This window comes from Chiloscyllium plagiosum, chromosome 10 (assembly GCF_004010195.1).
Source record: "Chiloscyllium plagiosum isolate BGI_BamShark_2017 chromosome 10, ASM401019v2, whole genome shotgun sequence".
Classification (NCBI taxonomy): domain Eukaryota; kingdom Metazoa; phylum Chordata; class Chondrichthyes; order Orectolobiformes; family Hemiscylliidae; genus Chiloscyllium; species Chiloscyllium plagiosum.
The window spans coordinates 39,269,218-39,289,583 of NC_057719.1; the positions used below are offsets into that span (position 1 = coordinate 39,269,218).

Here is a 20,366-nt window from a genome sequence, read left to right on the forward strand (position 1 = left end):
TGGCGTTGAATTTCTTCAATCTCACGGTCGTGCTTCTGCAGCGCGGCCGAGAGCGACTCCCAACGGTTTCTGGATTCGACAATAAAAGCATCGATCTTCAAGTCAAGCTTGGAAAGCATTTCTGCAAGGCTTGTTACTGTTGTAAGTCCCCCGGGGTGGCTGTGGACGCCTCTGCTGCAGCTGGAGAGTGTGGGGGAGGGGTTCCTGCATGCTGAGAGCTGCGGGCTCCCTTCCCTTTAGTCATTTTAACTTAGGATTAAGTTGTTTAAATGTAATATTACACAACTAATTGAAGTACAAAACTATTATAAATGATTTGGTGAGCTTGGTAGGGGGTAGGTGACCCACTGTGCCCAAATCTTGGGAGGAGCACTATAGACTCAGTCTTACTGGGTCGCCGCCATCTTGGATCCCCCTCACCCATTTTTAAATCAGTATTTGTGTTTAGAAAGGGCAGAGGCCCTGTCGATGACAATCCATATCAGCTCAAAATCAGCAATAAACTAGGGCCAGCATTTATGTCAGTGTAATCTTGTTGAAGTTACTTCAAGAGGGTACATGAATTCTCAAGACCATGATTTATTTTAAAAAAATTAGTGTGATCTTAAATACATTGGTTTCTCCTGTTTACTTTTTATTTCTCATTGTACATAACTCTCATTTCCGAGCAGTTTGAATGGAATATGGTATTGTTCTTAGTTTGCATGGAACATCACATTTCTTTAAGACTTTGAAAAATCACATCTCCAGGCACCGAACATCTTAGGAAGAAAATGTGCGCATTCTGTACCTTAATCAGCGCTAATTTGGAAAGCCACAAATTTGTGCCAGAGTATAATTGGAAATAAAGTATTGCTGCAGTAAATTCCTGATAGGCTTTCTGGATAGGAGGGGAAGGGGGAAAAATAAAATCACAGGGCAATTCAATTCAAACCATTTTTAATATTCTGAGTAACTTGTTAGGCCATAGAGCAACTTGCATTTTCACAGTTTAATAAGGTAATAGTGGATGATAACTAGGGGCACTTAAAAGAAAATGACAAGGAAAACCACTTCAAATCAGAGGGAAAGCCAAGTAACTTATGGAAAGAGCTAACCTTTATGAAATAAGCAAGTTCAGGTATGGCCTACTCCTGCTCCTATATTTCTGCTTATATTCTTAAATAATGAATAGGATAGTTAAAAAATGAATAGGATAGTTAGTGAAATCTTCTTACCAGATTTGCAAAGACCTGTTGCAGCTGTTTGGAGTCCTGAATAATTTTTCTAGATATCTGACTCCGGTTATTTGATGTACATCTCAGAGAACTGTTAATAATGACTCTTAAGTATTCCTGAATAATTACAGATTGTGCCCTCGCTACCAAAGCCTGCAAAGAAAATTCAAAATACAACTTCATTTTCCAAAAAAATGAATTTTGAATGATATGTGCCATATGTGTACAAATTAAAGCTTACATTACCTTGTAGAAGCCTGTTGTGCTCATATCAGAAAATTGAGCAAAATAGTCTATTATTGAAGAACTTGCTTTATTTAAGTTATTTGAATCCAAATCCTTTTTCAAATGGTTTGAAAAGCAAATCTTAAAAACAAAACAAAAAATAGTTACACTGGGGACAATAAACCTCATCAATATTCAGTACACCCTCTCCATAAAATAATGTACCTGCCTAAGACATTTATATTTAGTTCTCACATCCACAATGGGACGAGCATTTGGGTATTGTTTACATGCTGATGACATTTCAACTATCTTAGTACTGACTTTCCAATAGCTAATGTCATTTTACAGCAGAACAAAACAGAAATACGGAGAAAAAAACCCAATTCATAACCTTGCCACACAGCGCAGACCTAAGGGTGGGAATGGATGAAGTAGAAGGCATCTTTAATCCCAGATCCTTTTTTTTCCTCTCCATTTACTCATTTGCTCGTGGTCTGAGACATTTCAAGCATAAAATTATTTCAACAGCATTTTGACACATAAGCAATATTTGAAAGGGTACCAGTGGTTAACATTCAAACATATCTTCTGTTGCTCTTTCACTTCTACGAATGTCATCAAAGAGCCAGTGACAGGTCTGAAGTAGCTCCCATGAAGCCAAAATTGCACCTGAATCATTTAATCCACCAATTGTATTCAGCTACCATTAAAAATGTGCCGGATAAGATTCAAAAGGGAGCACCAGGTGAATCTTAAAGTGCATGCATGCAAGCTTGATGGTCATGGCAGGAGGAGAAGTAGGAACTTGCTGGACATTGACCAGTGTGAATCCTTCCCTAACTACATAGCCCAATGGATTTCCACCTCTTCACACTGCCATACAACAGAAGTCTGCTATCAATAATTTATGTAGTGTTGGACTCTGGCTCAATCTACCAATTTAAAGTTACTTTCTCCTATGTGTGAGCCAAGTCCTGCGTGTTCTTTTAAATGAAGCAATAGGAGAAGATATTCGGTCTCACACTCTTAATTTATTTTACACAGTAAGTGAACAAAGCATTCAGAGCTCTGGGTCTAAACCTCTTTGTCCCTGACAAACTACAAAAGTGTGCCAGTTCAAAAAGAAAGACCTCGTTTTGTCCCTGCCCCAGTCTTTTATACCATAAAAAACGTCATATAAACACTGAGGTAGAATTATCTTCTGATTGGGTGTTGCTCTGACTCCATTCCCCGCCTCCTCGCATTCCTAGATGTCCGACCCCACGTGACCTTCTTTTGCCTGCGAAACGGAGCATCACGTGACCTCCTCGACCCATCTCCGAGGCGCGAAACGGAACATCACGTGACCGACCGCCCTCTTCCGGGGGCGCGAAACGGGACGTCACGTGACCGCCCCCTGCTTGTGTTACAGAGTCACCACAGGGTTTTGAGTGCTGAATCCATCCAGAGTCACAGCCAGCCTTCCGTTTTTAAAGTAAGGAATATATTTACAGTAGCCATTTGAGTTTAAGCAGAGTATCCAACATGGTCTGTCAGCAATTGTAATCTCCAAGCCACATTTATATAGCCTTCTTAGTTAAGAAGATTGTTTCAACTAAGTGAAGGAATCTGATGAATAAAATTGTGACGCAGGGGTTCAATGCCTTAATACCTACCTGAAAGTGTGGACCCAAAAGCTCAGCGGATACAGAACAATCCTCAACAGCACAAGTGTAGCTGCACCAGTCATTGTGACATAGCTGAATGAACGTAGAAGGCCATCTCACTCAAAAGTGTTGCCCACTAATAACCAACACTGAGTTATCTCATTTACTGTTGGTGCGGAGGAGCCAGAATTGAAGGAGCAGCACTCTGAAAGCTAGTGCTTCCAAATAACCTGGTGTTGTGTGATTTTTGGCTTAATTTACTGTTGTCACTGGGAATGCAGCACCAGATTCACTCTTTAAATGTATTACAATTAACGCCCTGATTTTCTTTTGCAGATAATTTGTTCAAATGCACAGTAACCTGAAGGGGCACTCTTGTGTGTGGTCTCCGCAGGAACCTTTGGGTTGCTGTAATGCCGTCTGGACACTCAGCAATGACTACCACTGAAAAATGCACTTAATATAGAAAACTGTTACAAGGTGCTTCACAGTCGCTTAATCGAAAAAGTAAACGCTAAGTTAAAATACAGATAAGTAGGAGGGATGGCCAAATTAGTACAGATTTATCGGAATGTTCTTCAAGTGGGAGTGGGAGATGGAGAGCCAGAGGAATTTATGGAGGGAATTCCAGAGCATTGGACTTAAAATGCTGAAGATATTGTCCACAATAAAAGGGGCAAACAACAAGGGAGCACAAGACTGGTGAGAGAGGAATGGAGTGTTTGGCACCAGGCAACAGTAGGATATAGAGCTGAGCAAGGTTTTATGGATAAGAAGGAGCAAGTTCATGAGGAATGAAAACATTCAGATGAGAAATATATATATCAAGGCACAGTGAACTGGAACATTAGTCGGTAACGAAAAATACAAACTGATGTTATTGAAAGTAGACAGTGGCAATATTCCGACCCATTTGTTCAGTATGTCTGTCTGTTCATAAAGAACTTATCTCAAAACCTAATGGATGGGTTTCAACAAAAGGTTAGACACACATAGGTAATGGAGGAGAAAGTGAGTCTGCAGATGCTGGAGATCAAAGTTGAAACTTTATTGCTGGAACAGCACAGCAGGTCAGGCAGCATCCAGGGAACAGGAGATTCGACGTTTCGGAAGGGCCTGTGCCCGAAACGTCGAATCTCCTGTTCCCTGGATGCTGCCTGACCTGCTGTGCTGTTCCAGCAATAAAGTTTCAACACATAGGTAATGCTCAACAAAGAACATATTAGACTTTGGTGATGATATGGATCTGGATCCAGATCTTGGACAATTTTTTTTAAAATGGTCCATTAACATTAGGAAAAAGGACAAACTTACTTCAAACAATTATTTAGTTTGTTCATGGGATTTGTCACTGACTAGGTCAGCATTTATTGTCCTATTCTAATTGCCCTGGAGAAGGTGAGCTATCTTCCTTGAACCACTGCAGGGCCACTCAACTGTCATTAGGAAGGGAGTTCCAGGATTTTGACCCAATGACAGTGAAGGAGCATGATATAGTTCCAAGTCAAGATGCTGTGTGGTTTGGAGGAGAACATGTAGGTAGTGCTGTTCCCATGTGTCTGCTGTCCTCGTTCTTCTAGACGACAGACATCACATGTTTGGAAGGTGCTGACAAAGGAAGCTTGCTACGTTACTGCAGTGTACTGTCAGTGGTGAAGGGAATGAATGTTCAAGGTGGCGGATGGGTGCAATAAAAAAGGATGCTTTGTCCTGGATGGTTGACCCTCGTGTGTGTTGTTGGAGCTGTACACATCTAGGCAGTATTCCATCATACTCCTACTTGTGACTTATAGATAATGTATAGGCATTGAGGAGATAGGAGGAGACTTACTCGCTGCAGGATTCTGAGCTTCTGACCTGCTCTTGTAGCCACAGTATTCATATAGCTGTTCTAGTTCAGTTTCTAATCATGGTAACTCCCATGGTAGTGAGTTATTAGATGATAGTAATGCTATTGAATGTAAGTGGATGACAATTATATTCCCTCTTTTGGAAATTGTCATTGCCTGACACTTGTGTGGTGCAAAAGGGAGTTGGCTGAATGTTGTCCAGGTCTTGCTACATATGGACATACATTGCTTTAGTATCTGAAGAGTTGCAAAATTTGTTAAACATTATGAAACAATCACTGAATGTCTTCAGTTCTGGCATTCTGATGGAGGGAAGGACATTTATGAAGCACCTGAAGACCCATTTTCCTTTGAGTCATGTATGTTTCCATCCAGAGGAGGCTTTTGTCCAATTGCCATTGACTCTAGTTTTGTTCTGCCTTCTTGTTGATGCGATACTCAGTCATATTCGACCCTGCTGTCAAGAGCAGTCAATCTCCCATCACCTTGGGAATTCAGCTTTTACTTGTGTTTGATCCAAAGCTGCAAGGAGGTCAGGTACTGACTGGTTATGGCAGAACCCAAACTGAGTATCAGTGAGCATGTTATTCCTTTGCAAGTTCCAATGAATAACACTGTCAATGGACCATTCAGCCACTTTGCCAATGATTGAGAACGGATCATTAGGGCTATAATTGGTCAGGCTGAGTTTTGCATATAGAATATACCTTTAGATGAAAGTTTTGTAGCTGCACTGGAACAACTTGGCTAAGGACATGGCTAGGAGGAGAAAGTGAGGTCTGCAGATGCTGGAGATCAGAGCTGAAAATGTGTTGCTGGAACAGTGCAGCAGGTCAGGCAGCATCCAGGGAACAGGAGAATCGACGTTTCGGGCACATGGCTAGGTCTGGAGGACAAGTCTTCAATAATATTGTCAGAGTGTTGTGGGCCCGTGGCCATTGTGGTATCCAGTGTCTTCAGCTGTTTATTGACATGACATGGAGTTAATCAAATTGGCTCAAAATTAGTATCTGCAAATGTTGAGGATCTCAGGAGAATAACAAAATGAATCATCTGTTCAGCCCGTCATGGCTGAGGATAGATGAAAATGTTTCAGCCTTCTTTGCACAAATGTGCTAGAATCCCCCATTGTTAAAGATGGGAATAATTATCGAGCCTCTTCTTCCTCTTGTTGGTCATTTTATTGTTCACTACCATTCATAATTGGTCATGGCCAGACTGGAGAATTTACACCTGATCCGTTAATTGTTGGATCACTTACACTATTGTATACTGCTTTCACAGCTTGGTCAGCAAGTTGACCTAAGTTATGGGTTGATAGTTAGTTTATTTAGAAAGTTGTTGATTATTTTAGAATGTTATGAATTGTCTCAACTGCTGTGGTGCAGCTGTCAAAATATGAGCATCATTTTCAGAGCAGATTGTTGGATGACAATTGTCCTGAAGCTTCCTTAGAGATGGAAACTCCTAACAGATTATTTTTTAGTTTTGTAGTTGCAAACCTCAAGGAAGAACTGTGTAATTGTAATAATGTTAACATAGCATGGCCAAGTTATTCTGAGTGCCCTATTCAAGTATAATTGTTGACAGGGGTTATTATCAAGGAGAAGCACCTCGCTAAAAATAGATTGCTCACATGCACCTATCAAGCAATACATTGAGATTGCTTGATTACCCTTTGAGCCACAGAGTTCCTTATGGTTGATGCAAAGTTAAGTATGAAGAAATGTTTTTTTAAACACACATTGCAGTGTTTTACATGAAGTAAGTGTATTCGATGAAGCCATTTCCATGGTGTGGTTAGCTTGGTCTTCAGGCAGTATGCAGAATATAATGTCCTGCATCTCTCTGGAACTAATTGCTGCTATGATGGGGCCAGACAAGCAACCAATCAACACCTGAGGTGCCCCCACAAATACGCTCCACAGTATTTGTCAACTTGGGATAAATGGTAGTGTCAGGTGATCTGCTTCATTGTATTGTAAATATAAATCAAATAACTTTCCTTTATATGTTTTTTCATTCTTGCTATCCATTGTTTAGGGATTAGTCATATCTTTCATGTGACCTATTTAGGTATTGTTTTCTGCTGTTCCGGCATTGTCATGTTCACCTCCTTTTGCATTTAAAATGTGGAATATTTTCATGTGGAAGTATATGTATTGCAATTCCCAAAACATTTTCTTGTTGAAAGGCACTGAACTGTCACTTGATCTGGTACCCCAAAAGTGGAAGTCATTATTGCAGAGACTGCTTTACCGACCCTTTTTTCAGATTCTTTCTAACAATACTTTGTTATTGTCCACTTCTCTCTTTTATCTGAATTGCTTCTCGAGATGTGAGCACCCCTGCTAAGGTCAGAACCTGTTTACCTTTAAATGCCTTTAAGAATGTTGGAAACAATAATTTCAGCAGGTGTAACAATGCAAAAAATTCTACATTCTGACCAAAATATAAGCAAAAGGTTTTGAAAATCCAAACAATGAACCTCATTAAAATGCTTGAGTCCCTTTAAATACTCCTTTAACATAACGCTTGCTATTATCATCTTTTGGGAGTGGCACTAGATGATTTTGTTTTGAGATTTTTAGGATTTGAAAGGAATTAATAAAGGAAACAAGAAATCTTTTATGCTGTTGAGAGTGCCTTGAACAATGGGACATAACATTAAATAACAGTGGTCAATCACAACTCTAATTAGGAAACACTTCTTCACAAGAAGTGTGGAACATTTCTCCCCCCATAAAATGTAGCAGTGGAACTTCTTTTTAAGCTACATTCAACCGACTGTGGCATCAAGAAAAACCATAGCAAAACTGGAATCAAACGGTATCAGGGGGCAAACTCTCCAGTGGCTGACATGTAGGAAGATTGTTGTGGTTGTTAGAGGTCAGTCATCTCAGCTGCAAGACATCTCTGCAGGAGTTCCTTTGGGTAATGTCCTCAACCCAACCATCTTCAGCTGCTTCACCAATGACCTTCCTTCACCATAAGGTCAGAAGTGAGGATGTTCACCAATGATTGCATAATGTTCACCATTCGTAACTCCTCAGAAGCAATCCATGTTCAAATGCAACAAGATCTGGACAATATCCAGGCTTGGGCTAACAAGTGGCAAGTAACGTTTGTGCCACATAAATGTCAGGTCATGACCATCACAATTAAGAGCTAATATAACCACCACCCCATGGTATTTAACAGTGTTACCATCACTGAATCCTCCATTATCAACATGCTGGAGGTTATCATTCAGCAGAAACTCAACTAGACTCATCACATAAACACAGTGGCGACAACAGCAGGTCAGAGGCTAAGAATACTGTGGAGAGCAACTCACCTCCTGACTCCCCAAAGTTTGCCCACCATCTACAATGCACAAATCAGGAATGTGATGGAATACTCCCCACTTGCCTGGATGAGTGGAGCCCCAACAACACTCAAGAAACCTGACACTGTCCAGGACAAAGCAGTCTGCACAACTGGCACTATACCCACAAGCATCCACTCCCTCCATCACTGATGCTGAGTAGCAGCAATGTGAACTATCTACAATATACACTGCAGAAATTCACCAAAGATACTCAGACAGCACCATCCAAACCCTCGACCACTTCCATCTAAAAGAAAAAGAGCAGCAGATATATGAGAACACCACCACTTTCAAGTTCTCCTCCAATCCACTCATCATCCTGACTTGGAAATGTATTGTCATTTCTTCACTGTCACTGGGTCAAAATCCTGGAATTCCCTCCCTAATGGCATTGTAGGTCAACCCACAGCAGATGGACTGCAGCAATTCAAGAAGATAGCTCACCACCACCTGCTTAAGGGCAACTACGAATGGGCAAGAAATGCTGGCCAGCCAGCCATCAACGCCTACACCCTACAAAATGAATCAATTTTAAAAATACCTCCTTATCAATTTTAAAACCCTTTCAGTGACTGAGATTCCTCCTCTATCTCAATGGCCAGGGCAGCATCTCCTTCATTAGTTTAAACAGATGCAAAGTATTAATTTAACACCACAGCCATGCCTCCTGCCTCTCTGCAGGTGTGAAATTCCTTTTTAGTCACTCCTCCTTTTGGCATTCTTTTACTCTATAAGGTACCTCTACAATACTTTGGGATTCCATTTATGTTAACTTTTATTATAAACCCACCCTGTTCTTCTAATTTGCTTTTTAATCTCCCTTTTAAACCTTCTTCATAACACTTATTCAGCTTGGCTCACAATTGCAATTTCTATATAACGCCTTTCATAAAACAATTTTTTCTTATTATCTTAATTTCTATCACCTTTTTCATCTACAGAACACTGACTTTTTGTCTTAAAGTCAATGTAAGGGAATATATCTCAAACATACCAACACATCTCTTCTTTGAAGGCCATCTCTTTTTCAGTTATAATTTTTCTTCAGTTCCAATCTAACCTGTTCGTGCTCCATTGAAATCAGCTCTCCTCAAATTAACTATTCTTACTTTGGATGGTCTTTTGTCCTTTCTACTGTTATTCTAAGTATTACGATAACTATTCCCTAAATACTCTGGCATTGACACAGTCTCTGCTTGTCCCAACCCCAATCCTAAGAACCAGGTCCATTAGTGCCTCCTTTTTCATTCAACCTGACAAGTATTCAGTAGAATATTCTACTGAATATAATCTAAGAATGCATGCCCCTCGCGGTTCCTTATATTATCCTAGTCAATATGGGTTAATTAAATTTCCTCATTATTTCTGATTCTATCTAATGATGTTTACACCTCTCTAAGTTCCTTGCAGTTTTATTCCTCTAGTTCGTGATCTATAAATGATACCAAGCAATATAATTGTAGCCTTTTAGCTCTTTAACGCGAGCCAAATCGATTCTGTCCTTGAACTCTCTAGAATATGACTTTTCTGTTGAATCTTTCCTTAACCAACATAACCAACCCTCCTAATTTTTTCCTTTTTCTATCTCATCGGAACAGTTATAATTGGGAATAATTAACACCCAGTCCTGGCTTTCCTTGAGCAATGTCTCTGTTATAGTTATCATAACGTCATAATCCCGCATAGGTTGGCGATCTGCACATCTCATTGGCTGTGCTCCGTGCATTCAAATGCAGTGCAATGCTGATATACAGTCTACTCATTTCTTTCTTCAGTTCTGCAACTCTACTTATTGACATACTTTTTTCTATTCTAACATTATCGATCTCTCTCAATGTTTTGTGCAGCCTGGTATTACTTCTAACATACTCCCTTGGTTCCCATACTGCTTCCAAGCTGGCTTAGAGCTCCCCAACAACAGTCTCTAAAAACCTGAAAATAACTCAGTCCCAGCTCCGTTAAGGTGCACCCTGTCTAACTTATACAGTTGCTTCCCCAGAGCCAGAGTCACATTCCTCCAAGGACTTCATCAGTATCAAAACAGGACCTCAGGCGACTCTTGCTTCACCTACCTGGCTCTCTTTGCCTCACTATCACCTATTCCCTATTCGCCTACATGCCCCTATGCTGCAGTGTGACTACCTGTCTGAGCATGTATCCCTTTAGTTCTCTTCCATGTAGATACATTACTGAGACTCCAGGCACAGTTCAAGCTCTAAATCCACAGCCAATAAAACCTTCTGCAAAAGTACGCACCTAGGTCATGTCATGCAGTCTTCCCACTTGCTTAGGATAGATTAGATATGGCAAGGCATCTCAGCCAAGCCTTAAATCTTACTTTTGTGCTATTTACTAAGAACTTACTTTTCTTGAACTAGGTTGTTTTGTAAAATTACATTTTCAAAATTTTCCAAGTTTGTGAGACAGTCCCAAACAGCAGCAGCAGCAGCTTATAAAGGAATTTCTCCTTCGTTCTAAATCACTAAACTTCCAATTCAGCAAGTTTAGCTTTTGGAATAAACTGTACATAGAGTGCTTCGTTCCCCCTTTGCATTGAATTCCCACTTTGAATCTATTTCCTCAAGTACTCACTCTGCCTCACGTCACTCCTTTACATATGAAAGAATTTACACATGTAAGAACTGAAACCAACATGTTCATTCTAAAAGATGAGAGACTTAACAAACAATCCAGATCTTTTTCAATATATAATTTCAGTTACATCACACTATAAACTTTTGTTATAAATTCTATGTCCTACAATCTTATATTCCACAACCATCTGATGAAGGAGCAGTGCTCCGAAAGCTAGTGCTTCCAAATAAATCTGTTGGACGATAACCTGGTATTGTGTGATTTTTATCTCATGTCACTCCAGCATAGTCTGAACAGGCACCCTTACTGACCAGGTAGCTTTTTTAAAAAACTCTTACACGGAGATGCTGCAAAGTCACCTGACCACTCAGCTTAGTTTCCTGTTTCAGTGATTAACACCAATTCATCAATCATTTTAAATTTAAGACTAATGGGTTTCGAGTTTAGGCTTTCCAAGGGTATAGAATGATGTGGTGCCAAGGCAAGGGAGAGGAGTTCAAATAGGGATTAGCTTTGATCTCAGTGAATTTCAAAACAAGCTTAAAAGGAGTGAATAGATTGCTCCTGCAGGGACAAAGAATGAGAAACCAGAATATAAATCTTATATCTTTTAACAAAATCTTAATGCTTGGACATAAGTATATCCATGACATTTTCTTGATTATGAAACTTTATTGCTGGTACAGCACAGCAGGTCAGGCAGCATCCAGGGAACAGGAGATTCGACGTTTCGGGCACAGGCCCTTCTTCAGGATTCCTGAAGAAGGGCCTGTGCCCGAAACGTCGAATCTCCTGTTCCCTGGATGCTGCCTGACCTGCTGTGCTGTACCAGCAATAAAGTTTCAACTTTGATCTCCAGCATCTGCAGACCTCACTTTCTCCCCATTTTCTTGATTATATCAAATACTAAACAAATGGACATTAAATACAGAAATACTACAACTGCAATGCAATTTTTTAAATGCTTTTTCAGGTTGACAGGATTGTTTTGAGTTCCAAGGTTTCCAAGTTTCTGACTCAACACTCCTCTTACTGTAACTGCTGTAGGATTAACTGTAGTGGAGGGCACTGCTCACTGTTTTTGTTCAAGTGAAATGATCTCACTTTCATTCAGTATATGAGTCAGCTTCATCCAAATATACACTTCAGTGATTTACACTTTAAATTCAATGACTGAAAAATCTGTTTTTGTACCTCTGATTCTCACATAGCCAGTGGTGATTAACTTGAAACTGCCAGATTTTTAGGTCAAAGAGATGTGCTATTTGACTTGGAGATTATATTGCTTATTAGCATATAGGCAATTTTTTAAATGCTTTTTTTCAGGTTGACAGGACTGTTTTGAGTTCCAAGGTTTCCAAGTTTCTGACTCAACACTCCTTTTACTGTAACTGCTGTAGGATTAACTGTAGTGGAGGGCATTGCTCACTGTATTTGTTCAAGTGAAATGATCTCACTTTCATTCAGTATGTGAGTCAGCTTCATCCAAATATACACTTCAGTGATTTACACTTTAAATTCAATGACTGAAAAATCTGTTTTTGTACCTCTAATTCTCACATAACCAGTGGTGATTAACTTGAAACTGCCAGATTTTTAGGCCAAAGAGATGTGCTATTTGACTTGGAGATTATATTGCTTATTAGCATATAGGCTCTTCCGTGAATACTTACAGGCTGCCACCTTCTCTGCCTTGCATTGCTCTTTTGCACTGAGACTGAGGTAGGGAGTTTATCACTATGCAAGCACTGAAGAGTCAAGGGGTGGAATGTCTCTGCATGGCAATGTCACACCTCCAGCACATGCCAATAGTTTATGAGGCAAACACAATGCATGTGCTTCAACCAAAATGACATGCCTGAAAGTCAAAAGGAGTCCTTCGTAAGGTGAAAGGAGACATTGGTCAGTTGGGGTATCACCACATTCAGTTAAAAGACTCAGCTGATTCTAGTCAAGGACGTTGGTGATATTCAGTCAGGTACTTGATTGGGCCAATGTCTGGGGACCTACGTCCTTCGAATCCAGGGATTGAGCCACAGTCAGTCCAGTAGATCAACTGCAACCACTCTGGGGGTCACCAATGCATCAGGTGGGGAGCTGTGGAGATATCAGCCGGGGAGTAAGCCGTATTCAGTTCAGGGTGTCATCAAAATCAGACGGCTTATGGTCCATGATTAATTCTGGGGATTAAATGACCTCATTCCTGATGAAGGGCTTTTGCCTGAAATGTCAATTTCCCTGCACCTTGGATGCTGGCTGACCTGCTGTCCTTTTCCAGCACCACCCTAATCTGGACTCATTTATTTAAAGCACCATTCATGACCAGCAGCAGTAGCAGAGAAAGAACAGCAGCACCAACAAATTGGGCCTAATGTTTGAGGTTTGATGTTGGTGAACAAGTACAATTTCTGTCAAACTCATTTTTGAAGCAAATTGTTAACATAACATTAGGGGATTTGCATAGTAGGAGCAATAAATAAGACCACTGCTTTTGGAGCAGCTGGAGAGAGTCTTTCTTCTTACCTTCAAGAATATAAATCAAATACACAAAGGGATTTCCTGGGTAATGACACTAGCCTTACAAAATCAAACTTGAAACTTTACTACTGTTTAAATCTCAGTCATGACTCAAATGGCAGCACTTTCATCTGAGTCAAATGGTTGTGGAATGCAGCCCGCACCAGGAACTTCACAACAGAACAATACAAACTCCACCTTATGAAGTGCAACGTTTGTTAGAGCCTTCATTGACTTTTCATTATTCTTAATTTATACTTTTATCAATTTTGGTTTTGAACTGTAAACTGGGAACTGTGAGCTAAAGATGATTTTTGGACTGTGGATAGTAGCTTGTGTTAAAAGGAAAACAGACAAAACAAATTTTTCTTTATTTGTGAGACCAGCCTGAAGTTAATTGCAGGTTGGTTCCTGATAATAAGGTTCTGCTGACACTTTGTCACCAGTGAAGAGCATTATGTTTAAACAGATAACAGAAGCTGGCTATTAACAAGGTCAGTACCTAAGATTTGGATCCAGCAAGTCTGGAAAAGACCTTATATTCAAGCAGATGGCAGATGTTGAATGGTAACTGGGACCTCGTACAGGAGGTGCTCAGCCGGTCAGGCAGCACCCAGAGTTTGAATTGGGTTTTCAACAAGCATTCTTTGTTAAAAAGGAATCTGGCTGTTGAGGCTACAGTTTGAAGGTATGTATTACTGCTTTTATCTGAGTGCTGAAAAGGTGATCCTGATTGACATCTTCAGAAAATCAACAAAAGTCCATGAAAACCATTTAAGTAATCAAGCCAGTTTTATTATTTTCTTTTATTTGTCTCTTAACTATGTTTGTTTGTCTGTCTGTCTTGTGTGAAACAAACATTCTTGCGTTTAAAGCATGGACAAATTAGTTTAGTTTATTGTTTATTTTTTGCTGTACTAAAGTTGCCGTATTGCTAATTTTGGGGGTCAGTTAGCTCAGTTGGCTGGACAGTTGGGTTGTGATACAGAGCGGCGCCAGTGATGTGGATGCAATTCCAGCTGAAGTTACCATGAAGAACATTCCTACTCAGCATCTCCCTTTGCCCGAGATGCGGTAACCTTCAGGTTAAATCACCCCCCCCATACTCCACATGTCTTTCTCTAATGGAACAGAAACCCTATGATGTGGAAACACTATAGTGATTTTACCTTTGATATTGTTAATAAATTGCTAAGGTCTTTTTTTTTTAAATACAAACCAGGATCTGGAATTCGCAGAATCTGGGATAGGTTATTCAAAAGGTCTGCTTAAGAACACTGGGTCAACTTTGAGGGTCTATGAAGGTTTTAATTTTATGGTGTTATAAATACAGAGTTGAGTTGGTTTAGCTGTCTGTGTGTCAAAAAGTGTGGCACTGAAAAAGCACAGCAGGTCAGGAGGGTGGAGCAGATAGGTGGGAAGGATGGTGGGCAGATAGGACAGTGCAAGAGGGCTGTGCCAAGTTGAAAGGTTGGATCTGGGATGAGGTGAGGGAAGGGGAGATTTGGAAACTGGTGAAGTCTAATGTTGATGCCGTGTGGTTGAAGGGTCCCAAGGTGGAAGATGAGGTGTTCTTCGTCCAGTTGTCGGATGACTTGGACTTGGCAGTGGCGGTGGCCCAGGACTTCATGTCTTTGGGGGAGTGGGGGACAGAGTTGAAGTGGTCGGCCACAGGATGGTGGAGTTGTTTGTGTCTGTCTCTGTGGCCTAACACATCAATGGCATCTGACTCTATCACCTCCAGTTAAAAATTACTGGACAGTGGTGATATATATTCAAGCTTCTCCAATGGTTCTATTTTAGCTAACCCCATAACTAAAAGTAACTAAAGTAACTCACTCCCCCATATCATTTAAGTGTAAAAATTCACCACCAAATCAGACCATGCCACTGATCTAACTATCAAAATACTTCATTCTTCTAGCACTGTGAAATAAAAGGACAATTCATAGAACACCTCCATAATTTTATATACTCAAAGTTTATTAATGTGTTGTCTAGTAAGGAAGGGAGGATTTGTCGCTATAACTGAATATATTTTACTAAAGAGTTATATAGAATTTGTATGAAAAGCATTTTACACAGGTGACTGTGTGTGGAGCTGGCCAAAGCTCCATGTCTGTGTGGGTTTCCACTGGGTGCTCCGCTTCCTCCCACAGCCCAAGGATGTGCAAGGTAGGTGGATTGGCCATGCTAAGTCACCCATAATGTCAGGGATGTGCAGGCTAGGTGGATTAACCATTGTTAATGTGTGGTTATGGGCATAGGGTGAGGGGGTAGATCTGGGTGGGATGATCTTTGGAGGGTCAGTGCAGACCCGATGGGCCGAATGGCCTCTTTCCACACTGTACGGATTCTATAAGACTGTAGAATATTAAGGATTTTATTAAAATGTACAATAAACTATATTTGTGTTTACAATCTAAATAATTTGTATATCCACAAAAAAATGTAGAACATTTTTCCAAAACTAATAAATTTGGCAGTGTTACACAGGGTAGTTAAGCTCTAATGTAGTCTTTGTGAAAAGTAGTATATGCTTCTATATGCTGAGTGGGCAGAGTAGGGGATGGTAACAGGAAATTGGATCAGTGAACTTAATAATTCACTAGCATTATAAAGTCCAATATTCTTATCCTTATTTTGAATAATACTTTAGTTTTTTTTCTTACTAATAAAATATCCGGCAGTTTAAAAATGAAAAAGAGAGTTGGTTGATGCAGGGGACTTCCACTGAAATCCATGTCCAGGAGTTGAGTGAGATATAACTCAACAACCAGGTGCTCCGGTTTCCTCCCACAATCCAAAAACGTGCAGGTTAGGTGAATTGGCTATGCTAAATTGCCCGTAGTGTTAGGTGAAGGGGTAAATGTAGGGGAATGGGTCTGGGTGGGTTGCGCTTTGGCCGGTCGGTGTGAACTTGTTGGGACGAAGGGCCTGTTTCCACACTAAGTAATCTAAAAAAAAAAACCATCACTGACGGAAGTGAGTAATTGCAATTTGACAAGTAGTGTTGGGGGTGGGTGGTAGTGCAGATGGATATTACCACGCATTTTTGCCACCAAAGAAGTTAAGTTACAGACATACTGAAATATTGTTAAACTGTCCAAGATTTCCTCCTAGTGGTTTGATGCAAAATTGGCTGACATCAAAACATAGTCAATAATGGATTAGAGGTAATCAGTTCTATTATAATCAGAAACAACTAACTAATGTAACCACTGTATTATTTTAAAAATCCATTATTTCAAAGGTATACCTATAAAATCAATCTGACAATGTTAAAAAATATTTGTACCATACCTTGACATGGTAGAACATTTTTTCTATTAGCTCATCACATTCCTTGGTTTGCACTTTCCTAAGTACAGCCAAACATTTTCTAAAATCATCAGTATCATTGTGTGATAGTTCTGTCAGAAAACATCTGAAGTGAATGCAACTTTGTACAATCTCCATTCTTTCTCTGCAGGATAAATCTTTGGACTTCTTGATATGTTCTTGATAACTTCAAGGACAAAAAAAACAAGAATATAGCATTTTATTCTAAGAATATGAACTTTAAAAGCACCATTATTCAAACAAAATATTGTTTGAGTGATAAATATGTTCCAAAATTTCTCATTATACTTGAAGAATCATGCCCTTGTGTGCATGAATTTCTGCTGTCATTGGCAGGAAGAACTCCATAATATTATTTTCCAAACATTTGAGAATGAGTTGTTGGTAAGAAGCAGACGATTTGATGTGATAATGGAATATTTCTTACTGTAGAGTTAAATTGGAACTTAAAACTAATGGAAACTATTGAAAATTAAATTGAAATTCAGCATAGTAATAGTTTTGTACAATTGTACATTTCAGGAAAATAAAATAAATTTAGCCTTGCAAAAGTTCTTTTGTGAGTTTTAGAGATTGTTTTAAACTTTATTTTTGTCCCAAGTTGTTTTCCAGTTCCCTCTGCCTGCAATGTTTTTGCCTGCTCTTGTTGATCTGTTTATCTGTAAACAATATATCTCAAAAACTAATGGATAAATTTCAACAAAATCTTTGCACACAGATAGAAGAAGAACTGATTTGTTTTTTTTTTGGTGAAATAGCAAATCCAGATCCTTGAATTTTTGAAAGTAATCATTATCATTCAGCAATAGAACAAATTTACTGTTATTTAGAATGCTATGGATTGTTTTATTTATAATTGTTGAGACTATTGCTTTTTTAAAATTTTTCTCTTTTTTTTGGTTTGGAATTGAGAGTTGAGGTTACGTGTTGAACTTCAAACACCTGCTTATTTTAAAGGAGAAGCACACAAACGCAGGTGTTTGCTGTTGGGAACAAGCCTTGAAGATAATGCAAATTATTTTTCTAAGGATGCTGCAGGCAAATTGGCACTAAGCTGCTGCTTTGCTCAGGGATGGCAGTTGGATGGATGTTGAATTCAGTGCTAACCATCCAACAGCATAGAATGCTGGTTTTAAAAAAGGCTCTAATTGTGTTTTTTGCAGGAGATGGAGTGATTTTGGAAAGCTTCCACATTAGTTGCATTGTTTTGCTCTCTATTGTTTGTCTTCAGTTATCACATTGTTGAATGTTCTGAGAAAAGAATCCCAGTCTGTAAGAATGAAATATTTCTAGGAGTCTGTTGAAACTGTTTGTACTAACCAGTGACTTTTGAATTTGAGCAAGATAACCTTCTATATGCTGAGAATAATTCAAAGACCAAGGATTTTGAGAAGCCTGGTATTCATTATATGAAACTATTTAGTTAAACTGAAAAATTACAATTTTTAAAAAATATATCCCTTAACTGGATCTGTCTGTCTGCCTATATGCAAGTTGGTGTTATGATCAAACAAGATTGGGTTTATATTATAGATATTAAGTTGTAACCTTGGTGTACAAGATGTGTTAGTCTGGGTTAGGAACAATTGGCTAATGTTGAGGATGATTTAATGTCTTTATTTCACTTTATTTTACGAATTCAGTGATAGTGGGGCTGATTTAGTTTGACTGGCTGTTTCTGTTATAACACAATGTTATTGATTGGTTTAGAATATTGTGGATTGCCTCAGTTGCTATGATGTAATTTGTCACAGCTATCAAAATGTGAGCAGAGTTGTCACAGCAAGTTGCAGGATGTGGATTGACCTGAAGCCTCCTCACTCAGATGGAATCTCTAATAAAAATAATTTTTTGTCTTCAGTTTTGTCAAGAAAGACCTGAATTATCATAACAACATTGAGTTAGCACAGTGTGAGAGAGGCATGTGTTTGGCTGATTGTCTTCCTCATATTATTTGATGAATTAAGTGTGACAAAACCAAATTTAAAAAGGATAGTGGGCAGAAATTTACAGGGGTGTGGATTTGTAGGCAAGTCAACTGATATACACTCTAAGTTTATTTTCTTCTGTACAAACCCCCAAGTTCAGTCTGTGGCAGGGATCTCTGAATTTGGAAGTCAATGCTGGAAACCATGTGGGCACACTGATTGGCATATGTAGATGCTCAGTGTGGCTGCACGGCCAGACTAATTAGTGCAGAACAGAATGCTTATTCCAACCAGATAATACTGGAGTCAGTTGAGCTTTTAACAAGCGTAACTGACCCTTAATTATTTAGATATGGACAGATTTTGGCAGGTGTCCATCCTCCCTATTAGGGAGTAAACTCAATTTTGGATGAGAAAATAGTGGGCTGGTAACTGTCCTAGTTAAGTGTCTTTCCCCCAGCTACTGAAATCCCACTACACAGGGGCATGTAATATCCATACTATGGTTTCAGACAGAGCAATGATCTTACCTCAGTAAGAAATCAAGCAGTTGAGCAGCACAAACACTTTTAATTCTCAATGCTATTGCTTCACTGATGTGTTCAGCTTTTTTTATGAAATAGTTCATGTCCTGTGTGTGCAACAAAAAGGGTTTATAAAACCAAAAACCTTTGAGCAAATCTTTTTAATAACTAAACAAAGTTTTTCCTGGCATATTGATGAATACAGTGAATAAAAGTAATTGAAAGGTAAATAAAATTGGATGGCTATGTTAGCAACAAAAGAAAATGTATTAATATCTCCCTGGATACAACATTTCCCTCTCTGGAGGTCACAATTGAGATGGCCAGAAAGGAAAATAATTGGCTGAGCTAGCCCTGGAGAAAAAACTCCTCTCCTTCTTGCTGTCTTAACAAATAAGTGCAGGATGACAGGGCCATAATGCCTTTCTGATTGCCAGCTATTAAGGCTATCACACAATCAAGTAATGTCCATTTAAGGGCCTCAACTTGCCACCTCGTTAGTGGGTGAGAAAGGTAATTTATTTCTCAACTGGGAAATCATGGTGACCTGCCTGCCAAATTGAGGTGGACTACCTCTAACTGTCTAATCTGGAGGCAATCAGAGGCATGAATGTCTCTCAGAAAGCCACATGTCCTTATCTGACTCCTCCTGACCATGTTCCTTTCCTGCACCCTACTTTATGACAAGGAGATAAAAATGACAACTTCTTGCTGCTGATTTCTCCCAGGAAGTATGCCTTGACCAGTGAACATCAGGTTGCTGATTGACCAACAGCTTCTGGAGATTCGTGTTGAGGCCTTTGATAGGGTGAGAAACTGACCCTTACTCAGCTGTGAGCTTTTAATGGGCTGACTGGCAGGCAATACTGTGACTTACCTCACACCTAAGGCTGGCATGTTAGTCACCATTTAATACTTTTCTATGAATTAGACAAATGTTTTAACTGTCCTACATACTTGGGTAACTCATCTCTGTTCACTGCAAAGTGTTCATTAAAATATTACTTGCCAAATGGATTTAGTAACAATTCATGAATGTTTCCATTTATGAAAATATAGGAGTAGAATTCAGATAGAGTTAGCAAATACACTGAAATTTAGGCAGAAACCAAATCCATCACATTCCAATTCTGTTGATTAGGGGATACA

General features: G+C 39.4%; 1 protein-coding gene across 2 annotated transcripts in view; it reads right to left on the reverse strand.

Moving 5' to 3' along the window:
* LOC122553540 (exocyst complex component 3-like protein 2) overlaps positions 1-20,366 on the reverse strand; it is a 74,171-nt gene that overhangs the window by 8,393 nt on the left and 45,412 nt on the right. For both annotated transcript variants that reach the window (XM_043697481.1, XM_043697482.1), the window contains exons 6-9: positions 19,224-19,324; positions 16,727-16,931; positions 1,464-1,583; positions 1,218-1,370 (exon numbers count right to left, since the gene is read on the reverse strand). In XM_043697481.1, the coding sequence (XP_043553416.1) occupies positions 1,218-1,370; positions 1,464-1,583; positions 16,727-16,931; positions 19,224-19,324 (579 nt within the window). The remainder of the gene's footprint in view (positions 1-1,217; positions 1,371-1,463; positions 1,584-16,726; positions 16,932-19,223; positions 19,325-20,366) is intronic.